General features: G+C 37.1%; 2 protein-coding genes across 2 annotated transcripts in view; one reads left to right on the forward strand and one right to left on the reverse strand.

Moving 5' to 3' along the window:
* LOC145777032 (acetylcholine receptor subunit alpha-1-A-like) lies at window positions 1–7,652 on the forward strand. Its single transcript, XM_082588300.1, has 10 exons — window positions 1–175; window positions 1,951–2,105; window positions 2,684–2,792; window positions 3,665–3,768; window positions 4,439–4,548; window positions 5,250–5,447; window positions 5,676–5,836; window positions 6,070–6,162; window positions 6,588–6,725; window positions 7,036–7,652. The coding sequence occupies exons 1-10, from the start codon at window positions 2–4 to the stop codon at window positions 7,207–7,209; spliced, it is 1,416 nt and encodes a 471-aa protein (XP_082444426.1). The 5' UTR covers window position 1; the 3' UTR covers window positions 7,210–7,652.
* LOC145777031 (uncharacterized) overlaps window positions 7,614–12,305 on the reverse strand; it is a 27,376-nt gene continuing 22,684 nt past the window's right edge. Inside the window, exons 19-24 of the mRNA XM_082588299.1 lie at window positions 12,083–12,183; window positions 11,406–11,487; window positions 10,290–10,438; window positions 9,641–9,742; window positions 8,754–8,820; window positions 7,614–8,078 (exon numbers count right to left, since the gene is read on the reverse strand). Of these exons, the coding sequence (XP_082444425.1) occupies window positions 8,050–8,078; window positions 8,754–8,820; window positions 9,641–9,742; window positions 10,290–10,438; window positions 11,406–11,487; window positions 12,083–12,183 (530 nt within the window). The 3' untranslated portion in view covers window positions 7,614–8,049. The remainder of the gene's footprint in view (window positions 8,079–8,753; window positions 8,821–9,640; window positions 9,743–10,289; window positions 10,439–11,405; window positions 11,488–12,082; window positions 12,184–12,305) is intronic.

The raw sequence follows: 12,305 nt of genomic DNA on the forward strand, positions 1-12,305 counted from the left end.
CATGATTTTCTACATGATATTATTAATTTCTATTGGAAAATGTCTAGCGAAGAGTCAAAACGATTTGACCAGCGATATTATGGATGGGTATGAAAGCAAAATACGCCCCAGTGCACGTTACAATAAAACTGTGCCAATCTATTTCAAGCTACACTTTAATCAACTTTTAGATGTTGTAAGTTGTGTTCTAACTGGCAAATTCTGGTTTACATCACACACTTGGAAAAAAAAAACTTTACGCCAATGTGGTTACCTCGTTGGTTTGAACTGTAGCCTATTTTCATCTGAATGCGTTGTTTCAAAGACAAAGAACTCCTTTATTTTCAGTGTTAACCTCGCTGCGATGTTTGGTGACTGCGGTTCTTTGTGTTATAAAGTTTTTATGTTAACTTTTGAGTTATGCACCTCAAAGAAAAGATTGATAAAGTATTTTGCTAATTTGTATTTTCTTGCTTTGTAATTTAAAACGGCTAATTTTTTTTACCAAACGTGACGCAGCAGTCAGGGGCGCCGGAATGATTTTTGACTGGGGGGGCAAGATTACGAAAAAAGGGCACTTTTGTTTACTAAAAGGCCAATTTTTTTCAAGTTTTAAGATAAGACATAGCAATAATGCTAATCTATCAGCTCACTATGTATTGAGTAATGATAGCCTACATGTGTCCGGTATACAAAGAAGGGCGTCATGCTATGTTATCATGATGTAACCTACTGTCAAGCCTTAAAGCAGCCTGCGGCCATGGCCGCTAAGTAGTGCTTGAATGACCGCCGGTGCTACCTCCTCAATCGGCCAAGTTTAGCCACCGGTCTCTTCTAGCCAATTATTTAATTTTGCAATAGAATGATTGTAGATTAACTGTCGAAAATATGTAGTATCAAAGAGTGACGCAAAATTAGGTCAGCGCGTCATAATCGCCACTGTTGCATTGTGCGGGAATATTTGTTATTGATGGAATGTATCCATCTGCGATCACCAGCACTGTAGGCCTAAGTCTTGTTTGTAATTCCCGACGTTTACTTTAACAAAGTCTTACTCCGAAGTGCTAATTTACATCGGCTGGCAATATTGTCGTTTTTATGTCGATTCGATGCTGTCGGACATTGAATCGTTGTTAAAAAGGAGAACTAGGTTAGTTGACATCCGAGGGGAAAATATTTTTGGATCATATTTTGCATGCTTCTTTTAGTAATGTCCTTCACATCATTGAAATACTTATTTTATTACCTTGCCGTCATTGTCAACACAATCATGTCGAACGTTGTTTTTCGTTGCTAAAAAGAATTCTAGGGGAGTGGCGAACTTTAAAATCAGCCACATTGGAGACACTCGTGCGAGTGTCGTTAGATAGTCCCGTAGTACTGGATTACAATCCCGATTAAGCAGTTATTGCGTGGTGCAATGATTCTATCGTAGGACGTCGCCCAGGCCCAGACTTCAACATTGCTAAGTGATCATTTTAGCATTGTTGCAAGTTTAATTCTATTTACTTGTGCTATCGTTATTTTTATTTTGTATTTTGGTCTCCAAGCACGCAGATTTGGCCGCCGAGAAGGAGCTCCCGGCAGGCCACGATGGCTGCCGGAAAAAAAAAACGAGTTTTAAGGCCTGTAGGCCTACTGTGTTGCAAAATTTTGTGAAAGATTATAATTAGGCTAAAAGCGAATAGCAGAAATTGTTATATTGCAAAATGTGCAGTAGCTTACATGACTTTAAAAGGGCACCATTGCCCCCCCTGCCCCTCCATCTGCAGAAAAATTGAGAGCTGGGGGGCATCCGTCCCCCTTTCCCCCCGCTTCCGGCACCCCTGGCAGCAGTAGCACTTTTTGTTTTTGCATCGGGCAGCTGACATTCAACCTGTGTCACAGGAACTTTGTTAACTTTTAAATTTGCTGTGTCTACTCTATATGATAGCCTGCATTTTCACATCATCAGCATTACGAACATTACAGAGCGAAGTTAGCCAGAAAATAGAAACGAAATTGTTCATATCCCATGTATGGCACGAGCCGCGACTCACTTGGGACCCAACTGATTATGACGGCATAAAGTCAATGCACATTGAGTCGTCCGATTTATGGTTTCCACTTCTTGTTCTTTACAACAAGTGAGTTGCTATAAACATATAGCTTACCAAATTTTCGGCTAGAACAGTTTGATTAAACATTCTTTTGCTCGTAATTAGATTAGTCTATGTTCTAGAAATCTGGAACAAGCAATGCCTTGTTTGGTCGATGTCAAATAGGGGTAACTTTATAGTTTTTGTCATATTTCTAAGTGTAGGCCTAGTAGCCTATAGCCGAGTGGCTTACACTAGCATAACGACTGTTAGAAATAGAAGCATATTTCGAAAATGCTTTGTTTCGCCATGATTCTTTGTTGTTTTATTAATAGATCAAGTCATTGTTATTTTAGTCAAAAAGTTTGTTCGTTTTTTTTTTTTATCAACTTGTAAATCAAAGACTCAATAAAAATTACATGGGCGACCTTGCGCCAGGTTCATCAAAAATTAGGCTTACCTCTGATACAATATTCACACTAACGAATGCACAAACTAAAGCAACCAAGGTTTTTGTTTAACTATGTGAATTTTTTGACTTGATTTTGCTTCGAAATACTTTTTATGGTGAATTTCGTCAGGTAAAATTCATTTAAAACCATTATGAAGTTTGTACTTTTTTCTAGCGCCGATGGAGACTTTGCTATATCTCAATTCACCAAAGCAAAGGTCAACTACACAGGTTGGGTGGAATGGAAGCCACCTGTTATCTTCAAGAGCTTCTGCGAAATGCAGGTTGAACTTATGAGTTTGTAGCACAATAATATTATCAATCTAGGTTGTTTCCTTTTTTTCTTTGGATGTTTTCTGAAAATAAACACATTGAAACGAAATTTCACTTTGATGCAAACTGTTTCGGATTTGTTTCGTTTCGAAATCCGAGCAAATTCGTTTTAATAAGCGTTTGAAACAAAAACGAAACGCAGAAAGCCCACAAGTTTGCTCCGCGCATGGTGAGACCATTGGCCCCATAGGCCTAAGCTCAAACGAAGAAGAGTCTACAACAAAGCTGTACAACTCAAAATAGCACAAAAGCTGCAACAAATAAGACTATGCACTAGAACAAATAAACTAGCAGATCGATATCGATTTTTAGCTGTTTATGACGGAATTGACTTGTGTGAAAATAAGTTTGCTTGTATTACAAGACATGTAGGCCTAACCGAGTCGTTCATACCAAGCATTGTTATCGGTTTGACACCTGTCAAAAGATATTTCATTTTCTTGACCACACATTATCTCACTGTTGTATTAATAAAGTTAATACGCACTTATTTATAATCAAAGCAGTAAGTCAAATAATATTACTTAATTACAGGATGCAGTTGTAAAATTTATTTAAATCATCTCGCTGGTGACACGAAAAGATTTTGCTGGTCATTTGTGGCACGCGAGCCGCTTGTATAGGAGGCCTGATCTACAATAAGTTAATGCTAATGCAACGTTTTGATTAATTTCAGTGGCATTCAGCTCATGAACTACTGATGATAATGACGATAATGTTTTCAAGGCATTATTTTACTATGGGTTTTCATTAGCTGTATCAAACCAGCCTACATTATCAGCTTAAAACTGCAAATATTTTGACCTAAAGTTTTTCTTCTCAGGTAAATGACTTTCCATTCGATACGCAAAACTGCACTATGAAGATAGGACCGTGGTCAGATCATCAAAACCTTATTGATATGGTCAACTCTGATGGACACGTTAAGTAGGCCATGAATTTGAGTTGACATTATAACCCACCTTTAGCCTACATCGTATTGCATCTTGCATGTTGTTGCAACAATAAAAGATACAGGCTAAGCAGGCCAGTTGAAATGATAATTTCGGCCCAGGACTAATGAAATCTTTGGGCCCAAAATTAAGGCACTTTGTAGAAAAACGCACTTTATCCGAAGAATACGAAGTAGTTTCTTCACGTTTCCAAACCCTAAAATCATATCGGGTCCGAGTCTAAAGGTACCCCCTGGACTTCCCTGTCAACACTACTAAAAATAATATCACGACGCTGATTAGCATAGCCATAGCCCATCGTGTTATCAGAATAAACTTGATTTAATAAGAAGGTCAATGTGAGACTATGAGCTAATTGGTGGTGCAACGGATTCTTGCACTCAAACTTGTTTTGTCAATTTTGTTGAATGTGAAAAAATAGCCAGCTTTTGAAGAAGGTTTAAGAAGTACGGTAGCCTAAGTTGGTTGCTACCTAAGTAGGCTAAGTAAGTTAGTCTATTTCCTATTTGTCTTAAATACATTCGCAGGACTGCATGTTTCTTTTAATTGTTTAATACTTTGAACGATTCTGCTTGTAAACTGGTGTTTTCGCTGTGATAAAGGGAAAAGTTTAATTTTCAACCCATTTTACAAATTTTGTTCAGAAATCACGTCTGTGAAGATCCAGATATTTCATTGTATGAACCTCACGGTGAATGGAGTGTTTTGTCTGTTGGTTGCTACAAGCATTACGTTGACTATGAATGTTGTGAAGGTAACATAAAACTTCAATATATGTCTTGATTGATTGACGCGATTTTTATTCTCGGTTTGGGAAAGTTACTTCTAAAGCTCAGTCATGACATTGACAGTTTTAGACATTTTACCACAAGCCTACTTCTCGAATCACTGACGTCAGTGGGTTTGAGAAGGTGCATTTTCCCTTTGCTGATGAAGCGTTGTTGTCTGTAAATTAGTTCATTCACTATGAATTGATCGCTGGCCTTGAAGCGTGTTGTTCAAGTGCGCTCCAAGAGAACTGTTGTTTACAATTGTTGCTTGATTTTTCCATTTGTTTGTTTGTAGCCTACAGCTGAGTGCTTAAAACACCAACCTATCTTATTGGACAGTTAACGAACAGTTGCTAATTCTAAAGATGAACCCTCAAACTTTCATACATCTGTTGGACTATTTCTTCCTCGACATGGATTTTGTGTTTTTTCTCTGTTGTACCTCTAACTTATGATTGGTTGAAACGCAATTCTACCTGTACTTCCGATTGGTTGATTGCTCGAAGCTTTACTGGCTCTTACAAAAGTTGTTACGTCAAAAGTGGCTACTAACATAAATAGCCCAAATCGGTTAGTGCTATAGAGGTTTGTAACAAACCTGCGTGACAGACAGATGAGTTTTGTGTCTAGCTATGAACGTTTATTGCAATAGTTTTAGGACACTTCATAATTTGTTTGGTTTTAGGGGGTGCATTTGTTGACTTCACTTACCATTTCATCATCCAACGTCGTCCCTTGTACCTGATCGTCAATATTCTCTTCCCGACGATACTCTTCTCATTTCTCACTTGTGCCGTCTTTTATCTGCCATCAGATTGTGGAGAAAAAATTACTCTGAGCATTTCTCTTTTACTCTCTTTGATAGTCTTTTTGCTCGCTATCGGTCAGTCTAATTTTAAGATCATTACTTAAGTTGGTGCGATAGTAAATTACTTTGTTTAATTTGCCATATTGAAGTCAAAAGACTCTGAATGTAGCACTCTTGGCTCTAATTTGTGAATGAATCCAAAATCCATACGCCATGGCAGCCTAACATCGTGCTCGAAAACCTGACAAATCGAGTAGGTTAATATACAGTAGGCTACTGCAAATATGGGTTTTGTTTTTTCAGTTGAAGCAGTTCCTTCAACAGCAAACGGTGTGCCATTGCTATGCCAGTACATCGCCTTCACAATGTTTCTGGTTTGTTTGTCCATTATGATATCGGTTGTTGTTCTAAATGTTCATTTTAGAGGTCCCGCTACACACATCATGTCTGACCGCACTAAAAAGGTACGAGATTATTTAATGGTTTTCTGATATGCACCTCTTCTCATACACTGTAAAACTTAGTTTTAAGAAGGCTTTCAAAGTTTTTGCAGCACCTTACCTAACAAAATGAGTTCCTTTTGCATTGATTTAACGTCTGCAAGCGCTAATTTCATATCTTTCTTCAGCAATCAACGTATTTATCTTTTAAGGCCGTTTTTAGTTCTAAATCTTTTTAGATATTTTTATTTTTTAAGATATTCATGATATGGCTCCCAAAGTGCGTATTCAGCTCCACAATGAAGCGCATTGATCCATTTGAAAATGACAGCTCAGGTCTACAATCATCAGTGTACAATGACAAAGGCAAGTCTATGATCATTTCATGTGCGAGGTCACCTTCTGTGCTCATTAAAATTAAAAGAAAAGCGTGAAATGAAGTAGTTTCCACTCCATCACTCTGCAAAATTTTCCATTCCCAAACCTTTTCAATTTATGCAAAAAATATCCCATTTCTTTTTTATCAAGTAGCCTATCTTCTATTTCCAAACAATTTCTGTATACGGTCCCGCAAGCAAATAAGTCAAACGGCAAGATCTCAAGTCTCGGCATCCGCAGCTGAGGACCAGATAGCACGTCGTCGGCGAAACTCAGACAACGAAACAGTTTTGCAAGACAGCCAAACGGTTTTGGATGCTTTTTAATAGTTTAGCTCTAACGTCTTCTACAGTGTGACATGAAACCAATAAGCTACTGTGAGGTAACCATTTACTAGAGTTTTATATTATTAGAGTTTTCTAAAGAACGATCTGCTACCCAGAGGAACCGTTTAGTGGCAAATGACGTCAGGCGTGCAACAGATGGAGTGAAGTTTGTTGCTGAATACTTGAAAGATCAGCACGAAAGTCAAAAGGTGGGAAACATTGTGGTACACGCATGATGTGTCCTGTCAAACTTTTCCATGCTATTTAAGAGGAGACTTTGCACAGCTTGATGTAAAGTCATATGTTTTTTTTTTAATTTCTCTTGGCAGCAAAACACAATGTCTAGTAACATTGTTGTTTTTAAATACTATTGACAATTGAAAAAGAAATTGATTGGAAAAGATTTAGGTTATTTGACAAGTAACGTAATAAGTTATTAGACAACTTGGCAAGTTAGCGCGAATAAGAAAAAAAAAGTATATTTTACGACTTGTACCGATATCCTCTAAAATTTTGCAGAAAGAAGATCAGTGGAAATATGTCGCCATGGTACTCGATCACTTTTTGCTGTACATTTTTGTGATAGTTTGTTTGCTCGGAACTATCGCTGTCTTTGGAAAGAAGTTGGTTGAGTATGGAAATGAACAAGAGCGTTTTGAGAACAACCAAAATCAGTGCTTATTAAACTGCTAGGAAGTGTATGATTTGGGATGCGCACAATTGATCAGTCTGGAGACATTTTGTCCTCGTTGCAATGGTTCCAGAATGTCAAAAAACAATCGTTATAAAAACCATGAGTGTATATGGCAAAGTGAAATAAGTTTATCATTCGGTCAATGGTGGCTATTTTCTTATGCGACTTTTTCACGAACAAGCCAACTGCGTTTGTTTGAAAGTGATTGCAAGTTTTCATAGACGTTCATACTTTTGAAGATGCAACACTTCAACTGAGGTAAGTGATTTTCACGAGTAGTCCGATAGGAAGTCCCACAACTCTCTCTATAAGCTAAAGATGCCCATCTTCTCATAGCAACTTGGCGATATCACTGATGAAGTGTTTGAACTGTAGGATACTGACCGTGTACAAACAGTTTTGACTAGCCAACTCGTGTATATTTTATTTCAAAATGCATGAAAAACAGAAACGCAAAATATAAAATAACAACGATTAAGTTTCGTTAAATATTTCAACAGATAGTTTAGCATAGTCAAAATACGCAGGCAATTTGTATTAAAAAAACAAACTTGAGCTTAAATGAATAAATAAAGCAGTCGTAGGGTATGGCTAATTCTGCAAGCGTAACATCAAAAGCAAGATAGTAATTTTCTTCAGCATGTTACTTTTCTAAGGTCAAGAATTATCCATTTTGAACATTAGAATTCGCAACTGCTTAAACTGTTTGCTGAACCATGCGACGATAACGTTTATGTACAGCTCTGAGCAGTAGGCTAGGCTAATAAGCGACCGTGCTGTGAAAACTTTTCCTGTTGAGCTTGGCAGAAGCATCTGGATCAGGCAAATGTGACTAAACGTTATTTTCCAAGTCTTGTCGATAAAATACCTGCAATAGCATAATAACTTCATTAGCTTTTTGGCTAAAACTGCACACATGATGACTAGACCACCTTTTTTTCTGATGGCCTACTGGGCAAGAAACGCTTCTTCAAGATCACACAGCAGCGTTTGTGAATCGTAGTTGTCGTCCGAAAAAGCAGAACTTATTATCTTACAAAAACATTTTTTGTAGTTTAGTTTTTATTTTCATGAATTTAAATTGCATTTTGTTTTAATTATAAAAGGCACAAAATATTAATAAAGATATAAATTGTTGTTTTACAATGAGTTTTCATGTTTTTAAATGCTGAATGCTATCTTCGAATTCACACACTGTAAGCCTACTTAGTTGTTACACAGTACCGTATCCGAAAAAGGTCGAAGAATGACAAATGTAAACCCATTATTTTGCTAAATGTTGTGACTCTGCTATAGAGACTTGTGCTCAAAAACGTCCACCTTACCGACTTAGCATTAAAGTAGGCTACTGCTTCGAAGTCGGCAAACGTGAAATGATTATCCTCCCAAGTCGTATCAAAAACCTTATAAAAATTAAATAACATAAAACTTCACTCTCCCATTCACTCAGCATTGAGTTTAAAAGTAAGATGGAGTTGTAGAATAAATAGGCTATAGGCCTACTATACAAAGTAAGCTTTGTATGCTATACGTTTATACTTACTGCAGCAGCCATTCGTCGTCTCTCTGATCCATTCTCGATACTCAGCTATGTCCAAGAAAGCCAATGGCTGTTTGAAATAGTTACAATATTACTGATTTTTGTATATACGCTAGAATAGTGACACCCCTCCAAGGGGCTGTTTTATGACATTTAAACAGTCCAAATGTTTTCTTGCGATAACATTCGAGTAGAATAACTAAGTTATTATGAAAAAAGTAATTTTCATCCATTAGTGATCTACACCTATGTAGCCTACAGTAATTTGTCATGTATTCACTCTTGATGCCAAATTGCAACTTAACGTTAGAAAAAGGTTTGCATAATAAGTTTAACTTTGGACTTTTGGCTGCAGAGGGATCAAAGCGTTTTGGCGAAAATCTCGTTAATAGGGCATATACAGAAACTGCAGCCACTTCTCCAATCATTGCCTTTTTTTTAGTTTCCGTCGTTGTGTGAATTAAAGCGTTTACTATAATTCAAATTAAAACTGCACTGTGTACTTCTTATGCGATGATATAAAATCTAACTAATCCCCCAAGTGTTTTTCTTGTTGCCTTCATTGGTAAAACATTTTTTACTATATTTTGCAATATGTTTTCTTGTATGCTTTGTTTGAAGGTTGCATATTTACAAAAAAACAATAGACTTATTTTTCAGTATCTGCTGAATAAATTTTGCGAAGTTACAGTGTCGATAATAGGACTATCACTGCATTAGTCAATGCAAATAACAATAGTATGCTCCAAAACAGAAAATTTTGAACTACTCATACAACGATGTTTTGTCGTTAACAAGCCAGTCAGATAACCGTTTTTGTTATCAAAATGTAAGCTTAAGGCGTACAGAGGTATTGACAAAACTGATCTATAGCCTACTCCTATTTTTACCTTTGTGCCACTGCAATCTTGAGACCCGGCAAAGTTGATACCAGCTAATGTGAAAGTACTTGTTGCATTATCGTAACGTAGCGCGGGAGAACCTCCATCTCCCTGAAAATGACATTACAATTTGTTTATTAAGCCCATTCCTAACACCAAATGGATTTGTGGCCTTGAACAGACTATTACAGGTTACAATTTAAAAAAAGGTTCAAGTAGTTTACCAAAGCCGTAACCTACATTTAAATTCACAACGATAAAAACCGTAAATGTAGATACTAAACTCATGATAAGTATTTACATTTTGAAGTCTTCATTCTTTGATTAGAATGCAAAGGAATTTATTCTCACACGAGTCAGTTCAATCATAAATAGTTAAAAGTTGATTTCGATCAGCTGGTAGCTAGATCATCTTCAGTTAAGCTTGATTACAAATAGATTAGTTAAGCTTGATACATCTTCAGTTAAGCTTGATAGCCTACAAATGTTCTTTGATTAGATTAACCAGGCGTTCCAACTATATCGCTCCTAGATTCAAGTAGTTCAATAAAGCCGTAGGCTACATTTACATTCACAAAGACTAACATCATTTAAACGCATCGTGTTTTTTATCTGTTCTACAGTATACTGCACACAAAACTGTTTCTAACGAATTTACGTTGCATGTATCCTCTCCAGCTATCATTGGGTTAGCGCAAAACACTCCACTGTTTGGGAAGCTGGTTTCATACTCGGTTCGACAAAGATCGTCTGTGATTCCCACAACAGGGATCTCTTTGAGAGTGGACTGCTGAACAGTGCTTGGAACTAAAAAGATACAAAAGCTCATTTGCCTTCATGCAAAAAAAGGCTTAACATATTAACTTTTTTCAATAGTAGCCAATTTATCAACAATAAGACAGACAATTTCTGCATAGATTATTTTTTTTACGTGCTGACGGCTATTTTTTAGCAGGCCTATGGTTTGAACAGCAGAAGCCAAATGTTAGCCTTGCATCATGGGCGCCGATCCCTATAGGACAGTGGGGACATGTCCCCACCATCTTTTTACATGTCCCCACCATCTTTTTACATTATTTTTATAACGTAAAAGGAAAATTATTAATCGAATATCACAATTTTATTAGTCAGACGTTTAAAATCTATTGAAAAGAGGGGACAACATTTTTGTTTTGTGCGAGGAAACCCCGAGCCTTAGTAGAAATGTTTTATTATGCGGAGTAATTTCTCATTCCACCAGCCAGCTCGTGTTCAACTGAACGGTCATTTTCAACTTTGCGACGTGTCAAAACTTGGTTACGATCTACCATGACACAGCAACAGCTAAATCATGCAATGGTCTGCCATGTGCACATCAAAGTTTTGAATTCGGCAAACCTCTCCAAGAACTTCGTTTTTAATTCGCCGGAGGCTCGTTGTCGAGTGGTTGGACGTCTGCTGTCCAATGATGACACTGACAATTAAAATATATAGGCCTATACATCGCATTAGACTTGTACCTACTGTATTTGTTTGTTTGTCAGAACAGACCTTCGATCTTTCTAGCTCACTTTGCACGTCGCCCATTTCTACCTTTCCTAGTAAATGTCCCCACCAATTTTAGAGAGCGATCGGCGCCCATGCCTTGCATGATGTAACAAGCTATTCGAAACTCGTATATAACAAAGTTTATTCTAACCTTAAACTCGATGAAAGTTACTTTACTACTGCAACACATTTAAAGTCAGTTGCAATATCAATGCAATGTATCACATTTAGAATAAGTTTAACTCACACGTAGCTTGTCCGAATCCATTGACATAAAAAGTTTCACCGCTGGCAGCATATGGTGATCTTGCTGGTGGTAGACAAACCGGCTGCAAACAAGGGTAGGCTATTAGTAAAAACAAATGGTAAAGGTGGTTCCCATACTTGATCCATGGACTTCTAAATAGTAGCACCTGGACTGGACACGCAGTGACCAACATGAGGCCAAACAGTTGGTACAACGGTTGACCAACAGTGGGCCAACAGCCAAGTAACTAACCCTGTTGGCCCACTGTTGGCCAACTGTTGTACGAACTGTTTGGCCACATGTGGGCCACTGCGTGTCCAGTCCAGGTGCTACTATTTAGAAGTCCATGCTTGATCCCAGCAACGGTGATGAGAAGAAAATTTACTAATAAGCTTTTGGAAATATACTAAAAGAAACTTCATACTATACAAAATATACTTTAAACGTTACTAAAAAAACTAAAAACGGATTTATTCAAAACAAATTAAAATTTAAAAATAGTTGCATTTACAATGTCTAAAATTTCGAAAAACGTATCAAGTTGCCTCAAGTTGACCGTAAAGGCTATTGATTATGAAAATGCTTTGAAAGACTAGACAACTTCAGTGTGGTGACAATATTTAATAAAATAATATTACAAAGTTACGATTACAATAATAGCAATAATTAATACTTACGATTACAGACAATAAGGCCAACGTTGGAGTAAAAAGGAGGGCAATGTTGTGGTAATTTTGGGTAACTTGATAGTAAGGATGAGGTATGATTTGTGATATTGCTATGGAACAACAAAGATATAAACAATGTTAGGCTTTATAGTTTATATGATCCATCGCACACTTCCTTGTAGCAAGAACCTATAACAAAGATATAATCAAAGTTTTGATGCCAAGTGGAGTA

The sequence above is a fragment of the Aplidium turbinatum genome, chromosome 9 (genome assembly GCF_918807975.1).
Source record: "Aplidium turbinatum chromosome 9, kaAplTurb1.1, whole genome shotgun sequence".
NCBI lineage: Eukaryota > Metazoa > Chordata > Ascidiacea > Aplousobranchia > Polyclinidae > Aplidium > Aplidium turbinatum.